Genomic DNA, 20,582 nt, shown 5'->3' on the forward strand with positions numbered 1-20,582 from the left:
CAATTTGTACAGTGTCCCAGCTTTGTCTGTGTTGTCTTTGTTTAATGTTTCTTTGTTTGTCTTGTGTCTTCACACATTGCTTTGTCTTTGTTTATGCCTGCCATGTGTTCCTGTGGTCCCACCTCCTTGTTTCCCTTGGTCACGCCCTCTTGTTTAGGCCTTGTCTTGTCCTCATTTCTGTATTGTGCTCACCTGGTCCTCGTGTACTTTCCTCCCTTTATATTGTGCTGTTTTTCCTCTTGTGTTTGATGGTTCATCTTGTGTCATAGAGACAGTTACTAACTTGCTGCTCTATATTCCAGTCTTGCCCTCTTACTGTGTATCCTTGTTGGAGTTTTTGCTCCTGGTTTTCTAGTTTTTGATTTTGGTTTAGTTCTTTAGTAATCTTGTTTATATTTAATTGTGATATCATATTTAGTTACTTATCAGTCTTGTTTCTGCTCTTGAACTGTTTATTTTATTCTTTAAATATTTTTCAGTCTAAACTTGGATATTTCCATTTATATTTTGTCTGACTTTTTTTTTTTTTTTTTGTTTCTCCTGTGTGTTGCGCTGAGTGTTGTTGTTGTTGTGTGGTCTTGAGTGGTGCCTTGTTGTGTATTCGTTTGTGCTGTATGTTCCCTCCAGTCCTGCTCTACCAGCCTGAGACTCCCTGCCTGTTGGTTCCCCAAGGCGGCCTGCCAACCAAGCCTGGTGCTGAGAACCGAATCTCTGTTACTGGCTGCTTTGAGCTCCTTCACTCTGCTTGCATGCTTTGCGGTTCTCTGCTCTGGTTTTCTCCCCATCCTTCTGCCCAGATTTGACCAACGACTGAGACTGTACCCCAGACTGTCTACCTCTCAGGGCATTGATCTCTCCCTGCTGGTTGGAGCTGTCCTAAGATTGTCCACCCCTGTGCTGTGAACTTGTGTGTTCTCAATAAATCTCGTTTCACTCACTCTGCATTTGGGTCCCTTCCTGTTGACCGTGACATTTTGGAATCGGGTTTGTATTTGGTATAGAGTCATGAATTTGATTTAAACTTACACTTCTTGTAGAGTTTTGTTGTGAATTGTGGGAGGTTATAAACATCGACCTGAAAAACAAAAGCACTGAATGAGTAGCCTAATAAAGGTTTAGACACACAATACCTCAAACTATGTAAGTAATGATGCCGACAATTCCGCTTCGCATCATAGAAAAAAAATAAAATAATTAAATGATTTTTTTACTGTTAACAGAATAGGGGTGTGCAATATACATTGTCTACAATATTTGACATAATCGAGTATATTGCAAAATCAAAAAGAAAAAAAATCAAGATACAGAGGCAAAAATGCCCTGTATGACTTTTATATTTATATCATCTGATATAGTTAATATCACACAAAGAGTAGTTTTCAACAAATATCAGCACAATTGGAAATGTGATACTGATTTTATAAAACAGTCCAATAAACAAAAAGTTAATACTTACTGACTTACATTTTAGACACAAGTTCCTGTATTACGTCAACGAAAATATAAGTATACTTTCCCTTTTTTCCGCAAATCATTTCAAAAATCAGTATTAAAACTTTTTGTTTTCAAAATATTATTAATGCATTTGTACTTGCAGGTTAAATGCACTCATGTCCTGCAAACAATCTGTGTAAACTGGACCTTATTTACACACGACACTGCACCACTGATCATGTGCTGTTACTCTGCACACTTTGGATCACTTCCTCCTCACTCTTAACCTTAACATGGTTCCTTACACAACACATACCCCTCCTCATGTCATCTTTCGACAAAACCTATGCTCACTCTCACCCTCCCGGCTATCTGCTATGGTTTCATCTTTGCTTCCTCCTTCTAAACAGTTCTCATCACTTGATACTTACAGTGCAACTGACACTCTGGCCCCGGATGAGTTGCCTTTCAAAAAAATTTTTTTCGAAAAAGTGGTTTTGCAGCAATTACTTGTATTTTTAAATGAAAATTCTATTTCAGAAATGTTTCAATCTGGATTTAAGGTTGCTCACAGTACAGAGTCGGCACTACTGAAAGTTTTCAATAACATCTTTTTAGTGCTAGATAAGGGAGACTGTGTTATTTTAGTACTTTTGGATCTTAGTGCAGCTTTCGACATGATAGATCATGAAATTCTCATTTCTCGCCTTGGAAATCTGGTAGGCCTGAAAGGCATGGTCTTGAAATGGTTTCAATCTTTTATTTAAAGATATTAAAAATTGGATGGAAGAATTTTATTTTAATGCTAAATGAAGAAAAGACTGAGCTTTTTGTTTTTGGGCAGCCAAAAGATTCTACTAAATCACTTTTAGATTTAACCCATTGGCTCCTTATTTTAAAACATTGGTTAGAAATTTAGGTTCAAATTGATGATAATTTAAAAATGAAAAAATAAAATAAAATAAATTGCATCCTTGGCTCGATTACAATCAGTTCAGAATGCGGTGGCAAGGCTTCGAAAAAGGGTAAAGAAATATGATTCTATTTCTCGAAAATTTGCGCTCAGAAAACTTTAAACTTCTGGTAGTGCCTAGGACAAATTGTCATCAAAAAGGCGATAGGGCCTTTGCAATAATGGGGCCGAGATTGTGGAATGAGTTTCCATTACATATCATATCGGCTAAATCTCTGTCAATGTTTAAGAAACTGCTGAAAGCTCACTTTGAGGTGGCAGCTTATGTGAGTTAAATTATATAGAAGGCTATTTGTGATTGTTAGTTTGGTCAGTATGTGTGTGACGGTGTTTTGGTTGTTTGCTTTTATGTAAAGCACTGTGGGTAACCCTTGGGGTTCTTTTAGTAGTGCTATATAAATAAATAAACCAAACCAAACCAAAGCACTCTCTGCTCCACTCTTACGTCTTGTTTAGACACTGTCTGCCCCCTATCTTCCAGTCCAGCCCATACCACCCCTTCTGCCCCTTGGCTATCTGATGTTCTCCGCGAGCATCATCATCAGGTCTGCAGAAAGGGTATGGCACAAATCAAAAAATACTACTAACCTTAATAATTATTGGTCACTCCTCTTTTCATTCTCTGCTAATGTCTCCACTGCTAAAGGACATACTATCACAACAAAATTATAATTATAAAATTATACATAATTTGTCTAACTCTCGCATGATCTTTAAAACATTTTCCTCCCTCCTTTGTCCTCCTCCTTCCCCTCCTTCATCAACTCTAACAGCTGATGCCACATTTTTCATTAATAAAATTACAACCATCAGCGCACAATTCTCCACAACAAAAACTGTCAAAAACATCTTACCAGCAAACATACACTTGTTCATGTCCTTCTCTCCACTCTCTGAGGCAGAAGTCTCCAAACTACTAGGCCTACTACTTGTCCGCTTGATCCTATTCCATCTCATCACACTGGTGTTTTTCCCTCAGCATTGAAACAGGCTCGGATAGCCCCACTACTTAAGAAGCCCGCTCTTAACCCAGCTCTTTTAGAGAACTACAGACCAGTATCCCTTCTTCCTTTCATTGCAAAAACACTTGAATGAGCTGTGTTTAACCAAGTCTCTGACGTTCTCACACAGAAAAATCTCCTGGACTGCAACCAGTCTGGCTTCAGAAGTGGACACTCAACCGAGACTTGCTCTCGGTTGTAAAAGCTCTAAGACTGGCAAGAGTGGCTTCCAAATCTTCAATACCTATCTTGCTGGATCTGTCCACTGCTTTTGACACAGTTAACCACTAGATCCTCCTGTCAACCCTATTGGCAAAGGGCATCTCTGGAAATGCACTCCAGTGGTTTGAGTCTTACCTCTCAGATAGGTCCTTCAAGGTATCTTGAGCTGCTCGCATCTCAGCATGTCTAACAGACAAACCTTGGGGTTGTGATTGATGATCAGCTGCACATTGCTAAAATTGCCTGGTCCTGCAGATTTGCTTCATACAACATTAGGAAGATTAGGCCCTTTCCTTCAGAACATGCTACACAACTCCTTGTTCAAGCTCTTGTTTTATCCAGACTGGACTATTGCAATGCTCTCTTAGCAGCTCTTCCAGCCAATTATATCAAACCTCTACAACTAATCCAGGATGGGGCTGCAAGATAAGTCTTTAATGAGCCGAAAAGAAAGCATGTCATACGTCTGTTCATCAATTTGCAATTAGCATTGATGTTTGCCTATACAAAACCACCACTGGCTCTGCACCCCTTTACCTAAATTCACTACTTCAGAATTATGTGCTCTCTAGAAGCTTGCGTTCTGCAATTATAGTGCCATCCAAAGAGGCACAACATCACTTTCACTGACTTTTACATTAACTGTTCCCTTCTGGTGGAATGACCTGCCCAACTCAATCTGAGCAGTCCTTAGCCATCTTCATCTTCAACAGCTAAAAACACACTTCTTCCATCTTCATTTGACCCTTTAACTCTAACACTCTCTATTCTAAGAAGAAGAAGAAGAAGAAAACAAAAACATGACCCTCAAACACTTGCACACTCTTTTCTTTTTCTATTCCATCTTCTTGTTTTCCTTTTATTTACTATAAAAAAATGACCATCTAACAGTAGTATTTTCAAATCTTTTTCTATTCTTTTGACTTTTTATTTTTATTAAAGATATCCCCTAACATTAGCGTTCCCAATTATTTTCCTATTCTATTTACTTGTTATATAAATAAATAAATAAATATTGCTAAGTGTAGGCCTACTGAGTTAGGCTAACCAAGACTTGTCACATTACTTACATATTATTGCCCTTTTGTTGGTTTTGATTTCTTTTATTCTCCTCATTTTTAAGTCGCTTTGGATAAAAGCGTCTACTAAATGTAAATATTGTTATCGACAAAATTCCAGAAAATATCGAGATATCAGATTTTGTCAGTATCGCACACCCCTACAATAGAAAGCATTAATTTGCAATGCTATTTCACAATATGAGTGTTTTAACTGTATTTCTGAGCACATGAATGCACCCTTGGTAAGCATAAGAGACTTCATTTACAGCATTAAAAAATCGTGCTGTTTCTGTACATGACACTTCGTATGCATTAACACATTAACCCACCTTGTGTGAGGTCTGAATGGCATATTCCTGTTGGATAAGTGACTCCCCTGGATGTGCATTCCTTTTAAATCCAAATACTTGCACTGGCGCTGACTGACAGTCCACATAAACACATTTAAACGCTAAATAAGTTTAGTAAGTATAGTGTTATTTCTTACTACATTTTGAATACAAATTAATCATGAAACAAACCAGACAGTACTGTACAGGTGGATGAAGAGTGAAAGAAACTTAGCGATAGAGTTTATCGCCCATGTCTGCTTGTTGACAGTTCCTGTTGCTAGGAAACACGTGAGTCACTTGACCCGTTAGTGCCAGATGACCAGTGCAGATGACACATATTAATATATTCCTGACCAAAACAAAACAAAGAAATAAAATGCTACATAAACAAACGAAAATATTCACTTCTAGGCCAAAATTTTGACAATGCTAAACTGCCATTTATTTAATTCAGTTGTATTACTAATTACTAGACATTTTGTACTAACCAAAGATTCAAGACGAACATAGCCTACTTTCAAGTGTATATATTGTTTTCTTTTAAACATTATTTCATTAGATTCCATAACTTAAAATCAACACGTGCCTACAATTCCCATAGTTCAGTGAGAACTACGTGACGCCCATCGCGTTCAAGTTCAAGGCTCTTTCCAAGACCAACCAATTACACGCCTCGAAAATCTTCTGACGTAAGCATTGCGCGGCCCGTGATTGGTCATCATTTTTACGCCTGTGCCTCGACGCGATTGTCGTGACGCGAAAACGCGAGGGAGGAGGAACGCGAATGGAGGCCGTTGGTGTTACAGAGCCGAAACAATCGAGTGAGAAATACATGAGGCAAACTTAAATAGAAAGCCTGTGGTTTTTTATATTCCGTTATATCGAAACTCATATCTCAGATACACGTATAACTGTGTTGGTGGAGTTCGAGAAGCAGTGCTTGTCAGTATTTAGTGTTTGTTTATAGTGTTGGTGGAGCTCAGAGGCCCGGATTCACTCTCTTCACTAACCAGGCGAGTATTTTACCTCTTTTGCTCCTGCTGTGGGTTCAGTAACTACTTCTGTTGATTAAAAAATATATGCATTTTAACCAAACAGTGAATGAGTTTTAATGCCGGATGTAAGAGTACGTTTCATAACATTGCCTGATTTGCCTTCTAGCTTTTTAATGCTAATCCTCTTGCTAGTCCATTAGCCGTAAGCATGGTTATGTTGTTTTTATCAGCTGAGCTGGTTTTCAGACACTTTTTTTTTGTTTTAATCAAAGTAAAGAATGGTGTTAACGTCTTCTTTGCTTAGCGAAGGGAAGAACGTTGCAAAGTGAAAGGCAAACAGAAGAGAACCGGTACATTTATTAGAAATAGCTAATGATCATATTAGCTTTTAGCATTCTTAGTTTATTGCTGATTTTTGAGGGAAAATGGCTGTGTTTGCAATAATATCCTTTGGAATTATAGCAGAATTTTTGTTTAGGGATTTTGGGGTTGTTTAGTTGGCATTAGCTCGGTTGCAAGCCAGTAAAAGGCTAAATTTATTATGATGGTAATATCATGGTATTGAATGATTGCTATATTAATATTCAGTGGCATTTTCTTGGTACTTCAATGAATGCAATTCTAAAATCCTTGGTAGTTCTTTTGTGCTGTTTTAGTAGTCAAGATCTTGGAACGTTTATTATTTGTTGTTTATATAAGAAATCTTACATTTTTTTTTTTTTTTTAATATAACTTTAGTTTTTATTTTCTTATGTAGGGCAAAAGTGACTTTAAACCTGTTTATCTCGTTTCTTGTGATGTATGTGTATAGAAAATATTGAATGGAATTGTAGCATACATTTTGTTTAATAATTTTGGGGTTTGTCCAGCTGGCACTAGCTAGGTTGCAAACCAATGAAGTCTTCAAATAATCATGCTGGTAATAACATGTCTATGAATGATTGCCATATTAATGTGCCATAGCATTTGCTTTAAGGAATAGAGGTGTGCCGCCTTTGTCTAAAATCTGTGGTAGTTTTTGGTTCTTTTTAGTGGTGTTAAAGTAGTCAGGATCTTGGAAATTGCACTGTGCAAAATGAAAATTAGCAGAACATTTAATCACACACAGGCCATCCAAGATGTAGATGAGTTTGTTTCTTCATTTGAACAGATTTGGAGAAATTTAGCAGTCATTCACTCATCAAATCATTTGCTCTTCAGTGGATCCTCTGCAGTAAATGGGTGCCGCTAGAATGAGATTCCAAACAGCTGATAAAAAAAAAAAACAATAATCACAATAAATAATCCACACGACTCCAGTACATCAATTAGCGTCTCCTGAAGTGAAAAGCTGTTTATGAGGAACAAATCCATTAATAATAAGACATTTGTTTACTTAAAGGGATACTCCTTCCCAAAATGAATGTCATTCCAAACCCGTAAAAGCTCCGTTTGTCCTCGGAACACAATTTAAAATATTTTGGATGAAAACCGGGAGGCTAGAGATTGTCCCATAGACTGCCAAATAAATAACAGTGTCAAGGTCCATAAAAGATATGAAAGTTGTCGTCAGAATACTCCATCTGTTCATATTCATTCATATAACGTGCAATCTGGGTTATATGAAGCGACAGGAACATTTTTTATCATCGAAGAAAACAAAAATAACGACTTTATTCAATAATTTCTTTGTCAATTTCTGTGTCTCTCATTATCATCGTATGCTCTACGATGAAAGAAATGAAAGAAAACAGCGCATCCTTGTGGTGCGGATGACACAGAAGAGACACTTCGCTTACAAAAAGTGTTCCCGTCGCTTCATATAACCCAGATTGCACGTCTGATGGCAGATGGCGTATTCTGACGATGACTTTCATACCTTTTATGGACTTTGACATTATTTATTTGGCAGTCTATGGGACAGTCTCAAGCCTCCAGGTTTTCATCCAAAATATCTTAAATTGTGTTCCGAGGACAAACGTAGCTTTTATGGGTTTGGAATAGGGCTGTGTGATATGGACAAAAAAACCTATCACGGTTTTTTGATAAATTTTGCGATTTCGATTTTAATCACGATTTTGACACACACAGACATGCTTTACAGTCATAAATGCATTCAGTATAAATTTGAAACATATTTCCAAAAGAAAACCAATGAGAGCTTTATCAAAATGTTGTAACATGCCTCTAGAACAGACATAAGTCAAAATAATCACGAAGTAAAGATGTCAAACAAAATGTCTAGACATATGGCAAAAAAATAATGAATAAATAAAATTGGATAAATAAATAATAAAGGGCTTTTTTTTTTTTGCCATGCATTGGTCATAGAGCGCATTGTAGCGGTGCCTCAGGTGCTAAAATATATTTATTGGCATAGGTTCACACGTACTACGTTTGCAGTGCGTATACAGTATGTGAATGCGGTGCAGAAGCAGCAGCGAGAGCGCGTTATTGTAACGCGAAAGCACATTAAAACAATGCGCGAGCGTGAATCTCTCCACTCGCATGCAGATTTCCTTTGCTTTGTCACAAAATCAGACACGCGTGCTCAGGTACAAGCTGCTCTCGTCCGGAGAGAGTGCGCGCAATTAAAACATGTCTCCTCTCACTCACTCACAACTCTTTCTATGCTCATGCGCTAGATATTCATACTTTTCGCACCTTTCGATTTCTAACATTTTCTCTTCACATCTTTTACCGCGTGCAGTGTGAACGTTCTGAGCCATTAACATGGGCTCGGAAAAAATACGCATCACAGACAGAGTGTTTGAACCTGGAGTTAGGCATATGCCCAGTCTGTTCTGTTCTCGCACTCCACTTAGGTGCGCTTCATTCTGATTGGAAACGGATAGCATACTGCGGGAGGTCGGGACCGCAGAAAATCGTGCTATAAAGCGATTTAGAAATCGCGCACGCTCAGATCGTGATTTTTCTACGATTTCGATTAATCGCACAGCCCTAGTTTGGAACGACATGGGGGTAAGTGATTAATGACAAAATTTTCATTTTGGGATGGAGTATCCCTTTAAAACCAATGCTTTTGAATAAAATAGTTCTCTAAAAAAGTCCTCTATCTATATTATTACTTTTTTCAGTGAAAAGGATGTTTTAGCTCAATCTGGAGAGAAATATGCATAGATTAAGGCCTATTATAAGCGAAAATAGTCTGAAACTGTTTTAAACAAATATTTTGTTGGATTTTGATGTGAGAGCACAACAGGGGATGGACTTTTTCACTGGAGAAAATGTTATGGACAGAATGGTATTTTGGCCAATTTTGGCCAATAAGGTTAATAAACCTTAATTAAAAAAAGTCTTAAAAAGGGTTTATTAAAAACACACAGCTTTTAACTTCACAAGATGATAATTGATCATGTGGAGTCATATGGATTATTGTGTTGTGTTTATCAGCAGTTTGAAAACTCATTCTGACGGCACCCATTCACTGCAGAGGATCTATTGGTGAGCAAGTGATCCAAAATTTCTACAAATCTGTTCCAGTGAAGAAATAAACTCATCTACATCAAGAATGGTAAATTGTCAGCATATATATGATTTTTTGGTGAATTATTAATTCTTCTATTCCTTCTAAACTTCTCATTACAGTAGTTAATCATAATTACTTCTCATCAAGTACATTACAACAGATAGTTTTTTTCTTTTTCTTAAGTAGGGCGCAAAGTGACTTATAAAGTGACTTATAAAGTGACTAATTTGATATGTGTATAGAAATCGAAGAAATTAAAAAATGATTCTGGCAGTCTTGTTTCCCACTCTTTATCAGCACAGAAATGCAAGTAGTTGTCAGGTTTGAATGAGTTTAGGAGTGCATCTGTTTTATAATGATTAGCCCGAAGATATTTCACACATGTAGAATGCCGAATAATGTTGAATTTATTCATTATGAACAGATGAAACTTGAGGAAAATTAAGTCAACATTTGATTACAAAACAGCCAGTGAATTATTCTTGTAACAGTTTATGATCTTTCACAGGGAATATGAGACAGATGCCACAATGACATCTAGATTTGGAAAAACATACAGCCGAAGAGGAGGTGATGGGACCTCCAAGTTTGATGAGGTGTTGTCCAATAAAAGAGCCACGCTCAGCACCAAATGGGGTGAGACGACTTACAAAGCTAAGGTTGGAGCAAAGAGGCCTGGTTTGAAGAACGAGGCGACAGATCAGACCAAGAGGCCCAAGGTCTCGGACGGTGATGGCTCAGAGGATCCGTTTGGATTTGACAGTGACGATGAATCCAGGCCAGTCACATCTCGTAGCGTAGCCCAGCCTAAACCCAAGGTGACGTCCACAGGGGGATCCCAGGCCAGCCTAACACTGGAGCCCAACAGCAGGGTAAACCAGCCCGCCTGCGAAGAGGCCGTGGCACCCAGCAGGGCCCCCTTTGCTCTCAGCGCTGAGAGAAGTGCTCACAAAGTGCCAGAGGATCCTGGAAAAATGTTTAACACCTCTACTACAGGTATGTTTTTCCCCAAATAAATTTTCCCCCTCAAAAAGTACATTGTAGTTGTTTTAATGTTTAAACACTACTTGATTTGTTCCAGCATCCCCGCATTAATCACTTGTTGTTATATGCTGTCAAGTAACCTTTATTTGTATAGCGCTTTACACAATACTGATCGTGTCAAAGCAGCTTTACAGTGTCAAACAGGAAAATAGTTTGTCAATAATGCAAGAAGACAATAACAAAGAGTCATTTTTCCAGCTAAAGTCAGTAAATGCTGTTAGAGTCTTTCAGGTGTTTGACCTGTTTAACTTCAAGGGAAGTGAATGTGTGCTTACCACATCATATAATCCTGCCCTAGATAGGTTTTTTTGTGGTCTTTTACTTGCATGAAAACATTTGAGCAAACAACTTTAATTTACTGAAATTTAATGAAAACCACAGCTAAATGTTTATTAAGTTTGACTTTGCAGTTCATATTTAGCGTTTAGTACATCATCAAAGGAAGCATATACATTATAATAATAATAATACATTTTATTTAAAGGCATCTTTCAGAGCACTCAAGAACACCGTACAGTTGAGTGATGATGATAGAATCAAAACAACAATACAGCAAACAACAATTATTGTCATTAAATCATTTAATATTGATCAGAGATAGCTAATTTAAACAAGTGAGTTTTAAGACATGATTTAAAAGTAGTCAGACAGTCACTTTCTCGTATAGATTGTGGAAGAGAATTCCAGAGATTAGGAGCAGCACAACTAAATGCCCTAGACTCCATAGTGGCTAAACGAACAGAAGGTACAACGAGGGAAACAGATGAAGAAGATCTGAGGGTACGCTTCGGGATGTAAATACGAAGCAAATCAGAGAGATATTGTGGTGCACAATTATGAAGAGCTTTAAAAGTGAGAAGTAATATCTTATAATATACTTGATATTTAACAGGAAGCCAGTGAAGATGGTAGAGAGCCGGAGTGATATGCTCGATGGAGGAGGTTCTAGTAATTATATGGGCAGCTGAATTCTGGACCAATTGAAGTTTGTGAAGGAGTTTGTTAGGTAGCCCAAAGAGAAGAGAGTCACAGTAATCAATGCATGAGGTAACTAGAGCATGTACAAGAATAGCTGTGGAATTTGGTGTGAGAAATGGACGAAGGTGGCTAATGTTCCGTAAATGGAGATACGCAGACCAAGTAATATTGTTCACATGCTTTTCAAAAGATAAAGTACTATCGAGGAGCACTCCCAGACTTTTAACCTGAGTAGATGGGGAGATTACAGAGTTATCAACAGAAACTGAAAAACTGTTGGATTTTGACAAATTAGATTTGGTACCAACAAGGAGAACTTCAGTTTTGTCAAAATTCAGCTTGAGAAAGTTGCGAGAAAACCAGGATTTAATCTCTTCTAAGCAGCCCAAAAGAGAGGAAGAAAGAAGGGTAGAATTTGGCTTAGAAGACAAATAAAGCTGGGTGTCATCAGCATAGCAATAAAAACTGATGCCATATTTCCCAAAAATGTTACCAAGGGGTAGTAAATAAATAAATAAATAAAAGAGGGCCCAAAACAGAGCCTTGAGGAACACCAGCTGTAACAGGTGAAACATATGATCTAAATTGAACACTAAAGAGCAACTGTATTAGGGTTTTGGCTATATTACTTGTTTGTCTCATGCAGCAGACTCCCTGCATCTGAGTACCAAACTGTGTATATTAACAGATTAACAGATGAACTCGACAAGTCGGCTGCGGTACGGCCAACTGAATGCACTGCTTCTCTGCCGCTCACTGCACACAATAAACACAGAATACTGGAGAAATCTTCAAACTGAACGATAACTAAAGTTTACCCAAAAAAGTCGCAAGTCAGTCATTGAGTTGTCCTAAAAGAATGAGTTTGATATTGTAGATGTGTATGGATTCTCATGCTTGGGTGGATATATGAAAAAAACTTCCTGCTCATACCCAACAAAATGCAAAAAAACTAACTGTCACACTTCAGTTTCCTATTTGTGTTGTAAGGAGGGAAAAGAAATGTGGAAGTGAATGTGGGTGGAATCTCACATGCATGTTGCTGTAGGGATGTTGGTTGTAGCGGTTCAGACCTGAGATAAACTGACTCATCAATACATTTTTTTTTTCTTTAAATAATCGTTTATGTTTGTCAGAAAACTTACTTGAGGGCATCTGCTGCCATGAGTGCTGTAAATGGTCAGGACAGCAGCACTACAGGCTATAGACTTGTGTAAGACCCTGCTTAATATCACAGTAATGGATACGGTGGACTGACTCTTATAACAACAGCCTAGAGCTCCCAGCAGCCCAAGAAATGAAAATCTTTAATTGACCCAAACTGTATTTTACATTTCTTCTGCATAATTGCTTTTTCAAATCAGTACTCGTCCAGGGTCTTGCAAATCATTTGGCTGACTAAGTAATCAATGAGGTGAAGTTAGATGAAACTTTCAGAACACTGACACCCGTCAGCAGTGATGTTAATACGAGGAGAACACTTAGACGGCGATGAAGCGTGGCATCTGGACAGGCTCCTGTGAGCTGTTTATCTCATTTAGAAACACAGCACACAGAACTCATCACCTTGTCTGTAACAGCTAAGGGTCTCTTATGATAATGCATGCTGATGAGTGGCTCTCCCTAAGACACTTCAGTTTTGTTGTTCCTATGCATGTTGCTTGGATCAATCTATTATCTAGCAAAAAGTAGATGTTTATGTTCATTTTGTTCTCTAGACAGCAGAACAAAACTCGTTGGATCAAAGAGGAATTTGTATATGGACAATAACTTTAAGATTAAAGTTTTAATAATCATTCTAATTTTATGAGAATAAAGAAGGCCATGTCACAGCTATAACGATAAAGACACAGAGGAACGATATTGTTGGAATCACTTTCATTTGTTTTTTGCTGATTTCATGATATGATTTTCTCACAGTTTTCTTTTTACAAAAAGATAGTTAAATTGTTTCTAAACACATAAATGTAAGAAATGCATTGCTGAAACATGTTACATATAGTACATAATTGTGGAGTTAGACCGTTAAACCGTTTTTCACCATTTTTGTGTTTAGGATTTTTTGGGCGGGGCTAAAATTATGACTCTGTGATGCAATGGAGCCACTGAGCATGGCCCCTCCCCTAACATTATAATAAGAGGTGTGTTTGACTCGAAGCAGACCGATCGGTGTGTGACATCAAAGTACAGTGAGAGTTACAGTATAGAGAGCAGACTGCTCCTTGCTTTCGAATAGCTCTTGCAGTACTTTGATGTCATATGCTGATCGTTCTGCTTCAAGTCAAACACACCTAGAGCACATTAGCATAAGTGGTTTGACCACTCAATCGTGAGTTACTGTCATTACAGTTAGTTACTACAGCCTACAATATGCTGGCTAGCTTTGCCTTCATCACATAAATGGATAATAGCTGGTGGCGATAATTTACAAAACAGCTCGGTCTTCTTATTTAAATTCATTTGAATTTGACAGTTGTGAGAGATGGCAGCTTTCCCGCAAGTAGGCGTGGTTTCAGCACCGCCAGCGGACACACCCCCAGCACTTGAGAGCAGAGAATACTGCTCATTTTTTCAAGATTTTGATACCTTATTTTAATTACTTGGCGTGTTTTTTTAATTTTTTTAATTTTTTTTTTTTTATATATCGTTTAAATTTGGCTGTGTGGTTAATAACACATTTTTTCTTTGGTGTGACAAACTCAGAATACACATTTAAAATTGCTTTACATGGACTTTAAGACAAATAATAAATGAAGAGGTGTCCTTTTATTAATTTTCAGACAACATGCTGCACATTTCTTTGTGAAATTGATAGTGCTGGTCCAAATACCATTTTTTGAGCTTTGAATCTTCGGTAGTAATCAACACCAAATAGTTGATGCTTCGGAGGGAGGGGGCTGAACATATTCTTCTTTCAAGACTGTGTCTACACCGGATGCCGCGTTGCGACAAAATACAATAGAACCTATTATAATGTCTACACTGGATACGGCACAGCACGGCATGGCGCAACAAATTTCCGACAGTAAACTGCTTTTTGACATACTGACACAAATTTCAAATGATTTTCAATGGTCGCTTTTTTGCATTCAGTGTTGACAGACATTAGTTGTTGCAACAAGGCATGGCGCGACATGACAACTGTCATGTCCGATGTAGACACGGTGTAAATAAAGGCAGGAATCTCTGTGTGTCTGTCTGTCTGTTTGCATTTTTATTATGTCAAGAAACTGCGTGACGGGTGTGGTGTTGCGGACCCAAGGGAGTGCAGTGTCACATTTTGGTGCAATATGGTCACGCGACACATTCAGAATTAATAAACTTTTAATAAACTACAGAACAGCGTGAGCCGGAAGCGGCATGCCTCACGCAGGCAGGGCTATGCTCTGAGAACGGACACTGCACTAGTGATACAAAACACACAGGTCTGTTAAGCACAATACTTTTAATATAGACAAATTATTATTAGGCTGGGCTACTGTACTTTTTTTGCAAGTGCCTTATTTGCAAGTATTTTCCAAGCAAATTAAGTGCTCGTTTTTATCATGTGTAAAATTACTGATTAACATGGCTGATAAAAGCAGCTCATTTTTTATTTATTTTTATTTTTTTTTACACCAACCATATACTATAGGTGGACTACTTACAGAACTTGGGTGATTTTTCAAACTTGATGTGCTGTTGTGGTAGGCCAGTTTCAAATCGCATATTCGGCACACGGCCTTTGTCTTGTCCTCACTCAATTTAAAGTGCTCCCACACTAAAACTAAAGTGAGTTCTTCTGCATTTTTGTCTTCTCTTCCAGATGAACTGAATCGTGACGTTCACTCATGGGCGATTCATATTCAAGCGTGAATGAGAACCGTTTCGTGGGGGATGCCAGGTGTTCGAAAAAAAAAAAAATCTAATCTCAAAATTGAAAATTGAATGCCAACCCACCGAACGAATATCTGAATAATCAAATATTCTGGTCCAGCCCTAGAAATTGAAATGTCAAATTACTAACTAAATTGAATTTTTAAAACAAATTCCAAACAAATAAATACAAATAAAATAAATCTCTTCATATAAACAAACTAGAGGCTTTGCCTTTGCTAAGATTATGAAAACTTAAATACAAGGAGCTCTAAAAGATTTTTAGATTTATTTTTCTTTTTTTACACAGATCTTTAGATTTGGACATTGTATTAATGTTAAATTCACAAATAAAATCAGTGTTTCCCACAGCCTTGCACTCTATTTGTGGCACTCCCCTGTCCCCCAAATATACATATATATGCAAATTAATTTTCTGCCAGCAGGAGGCGCTTTAAGAGCAGGAGAGATAGAGGTTTCTCCGGTAACAGCTGCAAAGCAGTGCTGAGCTCACAAACACTGCCTTTTTAAGCATTACATGCAAGATGAAATAAAAATGAAATCAAAAATTTTCTAAATACAGTCGGTTTCCTTCTGAAAAACAGTGATATAAAAACACCCGCACTGGTTTTTGATTTTGAAACGTGCAGTGCTCATGTTTATTCAATGAAGTCAAAGTGTTTTGGAAAATCTGTTTGTGGCTGTCAGTTTTGATATTGTGGCGGCTCGCCACATATAAATCAATGTGTGGGAAACCCTGAAACTGTTAAGGTTTCATCTGCATCCACCTCAGCCAACTTGAACCATTGAATCGATTTTCAGCCGGTTCAGGTACATCGTTACATCTCTACTGATGAATGATAAAATCATTGACAGCCAACCATAAGCCACCTGATTTTAAAGAGCTTGAGCATTTAATGCAGTACAACAACAACAACAATATTATGATCCGTTTGTTTGGATTGTAATATCATTATAGTTATTGTTATTGTGGCTTTGGGCGAATTACGGTGGCAGATTTTTACCACCACGGTGGTAATGGACCAACTAACGGTGTTGATATATAATAAATATTAATTATATAATCTATGTGTGTGTGTGTGTGTTGTGTGTGTGTGTGTATATATATATATATATATATATAATATACATGCCGTATTTTTCGGACTATAAGTCGCACCTAAGTATATGTCGCATCGGTCCAAAAATACGTCATGATGAGGAAAAAAACATTGATTTAGAACCAAGAACCAAGAGAAAACATTACCGTCTACAGCCGCGAGAGGGCGCCCTATTCTGCTCAGTGCTCCTGTAACCTACCAGATCGGCTGCATATCTTACTACCTGCAGATTTTAATCTGCAGAATAGGATTTTCTTTTTGGGGGCATTTTGTTTGCATTCAGTCTTTCTCAGTTGTCTTTAAGTTAATATTTCAGTTAACAGTTTTCAGTTGTTTTCAGTTAATGTTTTCAGGGGTAGGCTACAGGAGCATTGAGCTGCATAGAGCGCCCTCTCGCGGCTGTAGACGGTAATGTTTTCTCTTGGTTCATTTCTCTTGGTTCATGTCAAATTAATTTTGATAAATAAGTCGCACCTGACTATAAGACGTAGGACCAGCCAAACTATGAAAAAAAAGTGTGACTTATAGTCCGGAAAATACGGTATATATATATATATATATATATATATATATATAACAAATACTAATTGAGGCACATTCATCTAACAAACGTGCATGTTTGAGCACTTCCGTCATTGAATACGCAGCCTGCAAAACACTAAAATAAATATCAAGAAAATAATAGTTAAACAAGAAAGTAGCCTAAATAAGAAAGTTAAATACACCCTGCGAGCTGCGTGGCGCGACACGACAAAATACTATAGAACTCATATTCAATCAGTGATGCTATACTGTATGTGGCACAACACGTGGCAAATCTCCGACAATCAACTGCCTTGTCCTATTTATGAGGTACTGACACAAACACTGACACACCGGTATATACACGGTTCACTGAAAAAAGCCTTGTCCATTTGGGAAGGTCTGTGCACAGTCAGTGGAGGCTCGCAGAGCTAAGCGAAAGTAAAAATCCCACTTTAAGCGGGCGCATTAACTCCTCATCTGCACGCGCGGTCTGTGCAAAGTTGGTGGGGGATGCATTTGCAATCACGAGAACGTGTAGACACTTGTACACATGCGGATGGGTGACATGAATTGAGATGGCACCAGATCGGCGATGTATTATTTGGTTTCCCAACAAGGTCCATCGCCCAACAAAAAATTAATTTGCTGAATGCATAAACTGTATTTTCCTGCGCTCAAACCTGCCAATCTAAAGGAAACGCTGTGTATGGAGTTTGAGGTCATTTGTAAATTACCATAGACTTATAGTCTAAATAATACAGTTTGCAACTATTACTGTTATTACACTTGTAACTACCTTGTCTTTATTTGAAAAAATAAAAATAAAAAAATAAGGATGGAAAATTCTATAGGCAATAAAATCATTGGACAGTATGATGCCGATGCATCTAAGATTAATGTGTCCAGTCTGTTTCAATTAAATGTAAGGAGATTTAAAACTCAAAAGTTAATTATCCAGTATGCAAAAATAATAAATAAATAAATCTTCACCTTCTCAAAGTGAACTTCTCAAATGTTCTACTAAAGCGTATGTATTATCCAAGATGAATGGCAAATTACTTCTGTGGAAATCGGAACCACAGCATTGCTTAATAACACCTAGAACATCGAAACAAACTAATTATGGAGAGATCAGAGCTTTAACTATGCTTTCCATTTATTGCATGATAGGGATGGGCGATATCTTATCGTTTGCGATATACCGGTAAAAATTCTCCCCACGATAAGAATTAGTCTTCCCGCGATAATTATGATAAAATCTAGTTGTTGACATATTTCTGTGTGCGACTCTGTGGAGTGACGTGAAGGAAGTCGAACATGAAATTGAGCAGCTCCTTCTACAATCTGGAACAGGTTTGGATAACACTGTACAGTGCTACAAAAATCGGTCTGAGCCTTGAATAAATGTACTACAGTAGCACGTGTGCAATACAGTTTTACATGTGTATGATTCGGTTACAAACCTGTTGTCCAACAAAGATATTATTTTTTGACGTGCTTTTTCTCCATATTAACTTCATAACATAGACGAGTGTTTGAAATAACTTATTTTTGAGATCAGATGTGCTTTCGTATCAGAATAAGGCAGAAATCATACTATTTTATAGCATTATATACAGTGATAAAAGCTATGTCGATTACCATTGCATTATAAATACACTTTACAAATACCCAAGATTGCTTGAAGAACACAGACCATGTGTTTTGTGCAATCGCATGTTTATTGTCTTCAGGTTTCCTCAGTAAAGATTTCTCTATGTGCGTTTTATTCAGCTACAGCGATCACTGGATACCTCTGTCCATATTAGTGATTTCCTGGAGCACTACTTCTACTATGCATATGTGGAGTTTCTGCGCAAGGGCGCCCTCCGGCTTCTAGTATGAATTAAACAGTCGTGTGTACTGCTCACAACACCCTATTTTGGGTAAAAATAGGAAAGCTAATAATTTTCTCTAAAAAAAAAAAATAAAAAAAAACAGGATTCCCTAAATTATCGTCATTGATATCGTTATCGCAATAAATATCAGAAATTATCATGATACATTTTAAAGCCCATATCGCCCATCCCTACCCGAGACTTGAACACACAACCTTAGGGTTAGGAGTCAAACTCTCTAAACACTAGCCCATGACTTCCCCAAATAGAAGGATAACGCACTTTTTAAACTACACATGATCAACATCATTATAATCACTTTATTAACAGTTTCATATTGAATCTAAAGGGCTAATCGATTAGTCTGTGGCTGTCATACGCTGTCAAATGCGGATTTACTGAGCTCAACAGCTCTGGCCCAAGCTGTTATATAAATGAAATTCTGTTGGCCATTTAAAAAAGGGGGTGGGGCTGCTTGATGTGTTCTGCCTTGTCTTCCTGTTTCAGTTGAAATTACGTCAACACATACAATAACACTGCGTGTTAAAAAAAAAAAAAAAGCACTTCAGCTGACCTTTAACTGAACTATGGCAGCCCACCACAGTTTTATCTGTCCAGCCACATTTTTGTAATAAACTGATTTTTTTTTTTTTTTTTTACATTTCTCATTATAACATGAGTCTGTGTGCACTGCGTGTTTCAAACTGAAGCACATCAACCCTCTACATTGCTAGTAAATTACTAGCATATGCGACTAAATCTTCACTCTGGGTGACTAAATTATGTCTAATATTAGCCAATGGCTAATAAATCCTCAGATTTTATTTGCCAGTATGTGAGTTGGAGGCTAAGTATAAGTTTAGTACAGATATATTTTTACTCACCGAGCACTCTCTGACTGAGCGCTTCAGAGTTTCACTCTCCATCAAGCGATCTGTGATAGTTTCACTCTCCATCAAGCGATCTGTTATATTTTTTGTATTTGTTTTACTTTAAGTTATATTTTGTGTGAGGGTGAATGGCTGTAGCTTTGTGTTTCACACGCAGAGAGAGAGAGAGAGAGAATTGACGTACTACATGTAAATGATATTCTTTGTTGTATTTTCTTGTCAAAATAACAGCTTTCCTTTGCAATTCTTCAGCTATTAGGAACTGCTGGGTTTTCCTGTAGTGGGCGGAACTAATGCGCAAACGGCAATCTCATTGGCTGGCGCTCACCTATTATTGTCCCTGCATTGATTTCAGCAAATCAGTTCGAGCGAACGCACACAACCTGATTAATATTCATGAATCCAGTAGCTCATTAATCCTTAGTGCATTTTATATTGTTTTTATTAGTAGAATTCATATCATTATTATCTTATCAGTATTTTTGTTATTTTTTTCCCTAATTTATATTTTATTTTTTTTACAGAAAAAAGGGATGACCAAAATTACACAAGTTACACTTTTTCACGTTTAAATAATATCCAAAATTTTGATGGGCAGATGATTACAATATTTCATTCGATTTGTAATGAGACACGTTTGTAAACTTGTTTTCACAGAAGCTGGAGTTTTCCGACAAAATAAAAGCTTGACTTCAGTTTCCATCAAAATAAAAGCTTAAGGGTTTACCTCTTGCAAGTGTAGAAATTAGGACAAAATTATTGTAACTTCCCTACTGTAGTGTAAAGTAAAATAATGTAGGCTTAG

General features: G+C 37.4%; 2 protein-coding genes across 5 annotated transcripts in view; one reads left to right on the plus strand and one right to left on the minus strand.

Annotated features, from left to right (window-relative positions):
- The window catches only part of LOC109082616 (pleckstrin homology domain-containing family A member 1-like), a 61,006-nt gene extending 55,668 nt beyond the window's left edge, over nt 1-5,338 (minus strand). Inside the window, exons 1-3 of the mRNA XM_042767343.1 lie at nt 5,213-5,338; nt 5,021-5,113; nt 1,027-1,075 (exon numbers count right to left, since the gene is read on the minus strand). Coding sequence (XP_042623277.1) covers nt 1,027-1,075; nt 5,021-5,079 — 108 coding nt within the window. The 5' untranslated portion in view covers nt 5,080-5,113; nt 5,213-5,338. The remainder of the gene's footprint in view (nt 1-1,026; nt 1,076-5,020; nt 5,114-5,212) is intronic.
- Nucleotides 5,339-5,749: 411 nt separating this feature from the next.
- LOC109063924 (wings apart-like protein homolog) overlaps nt 5,750-20,582 on the plus strand; it is a 64,220-nt gene continuing 49,387 nt past the window's right edge. For 2 of the 4 annotated variants that reach the window (XM_042767355.1, XM_042767359.1), the window contains exons 1-2: nt 5,750-6,036; nt 9,996-10,483. In XM_042767355.1, the coding sequence (XP_042623289.1) occupies nt 10,018-10,483 (466 nt within the window). In that variant the 5' untranslated portion in view covers nt 5,750-6,036; nt 9,996-10,017. Of the gene's footprint in view, nt 6,037-9,440; nt 9,533-9,995; nt 10,484-20,582 lie in introns of those variants that run through there. The other 2 variants (XM_042767357.1, XM_042767356.1) reach the window with 2 other exon arrangements.

Source organism: Cyprinus carpio, chromosome A12, assembly GCF_018340385.1.
Source record: "Cyprinus carpio isolate SPL01 chromosome A12, ASM1834038v1, whole genome shotgun sequence".
NCBI lineage: Eukaryota > Metazoa > Chordata > Actinopteri > Cypriniformes > Cyprinidae > Cyprinus > Cyprinus carpio.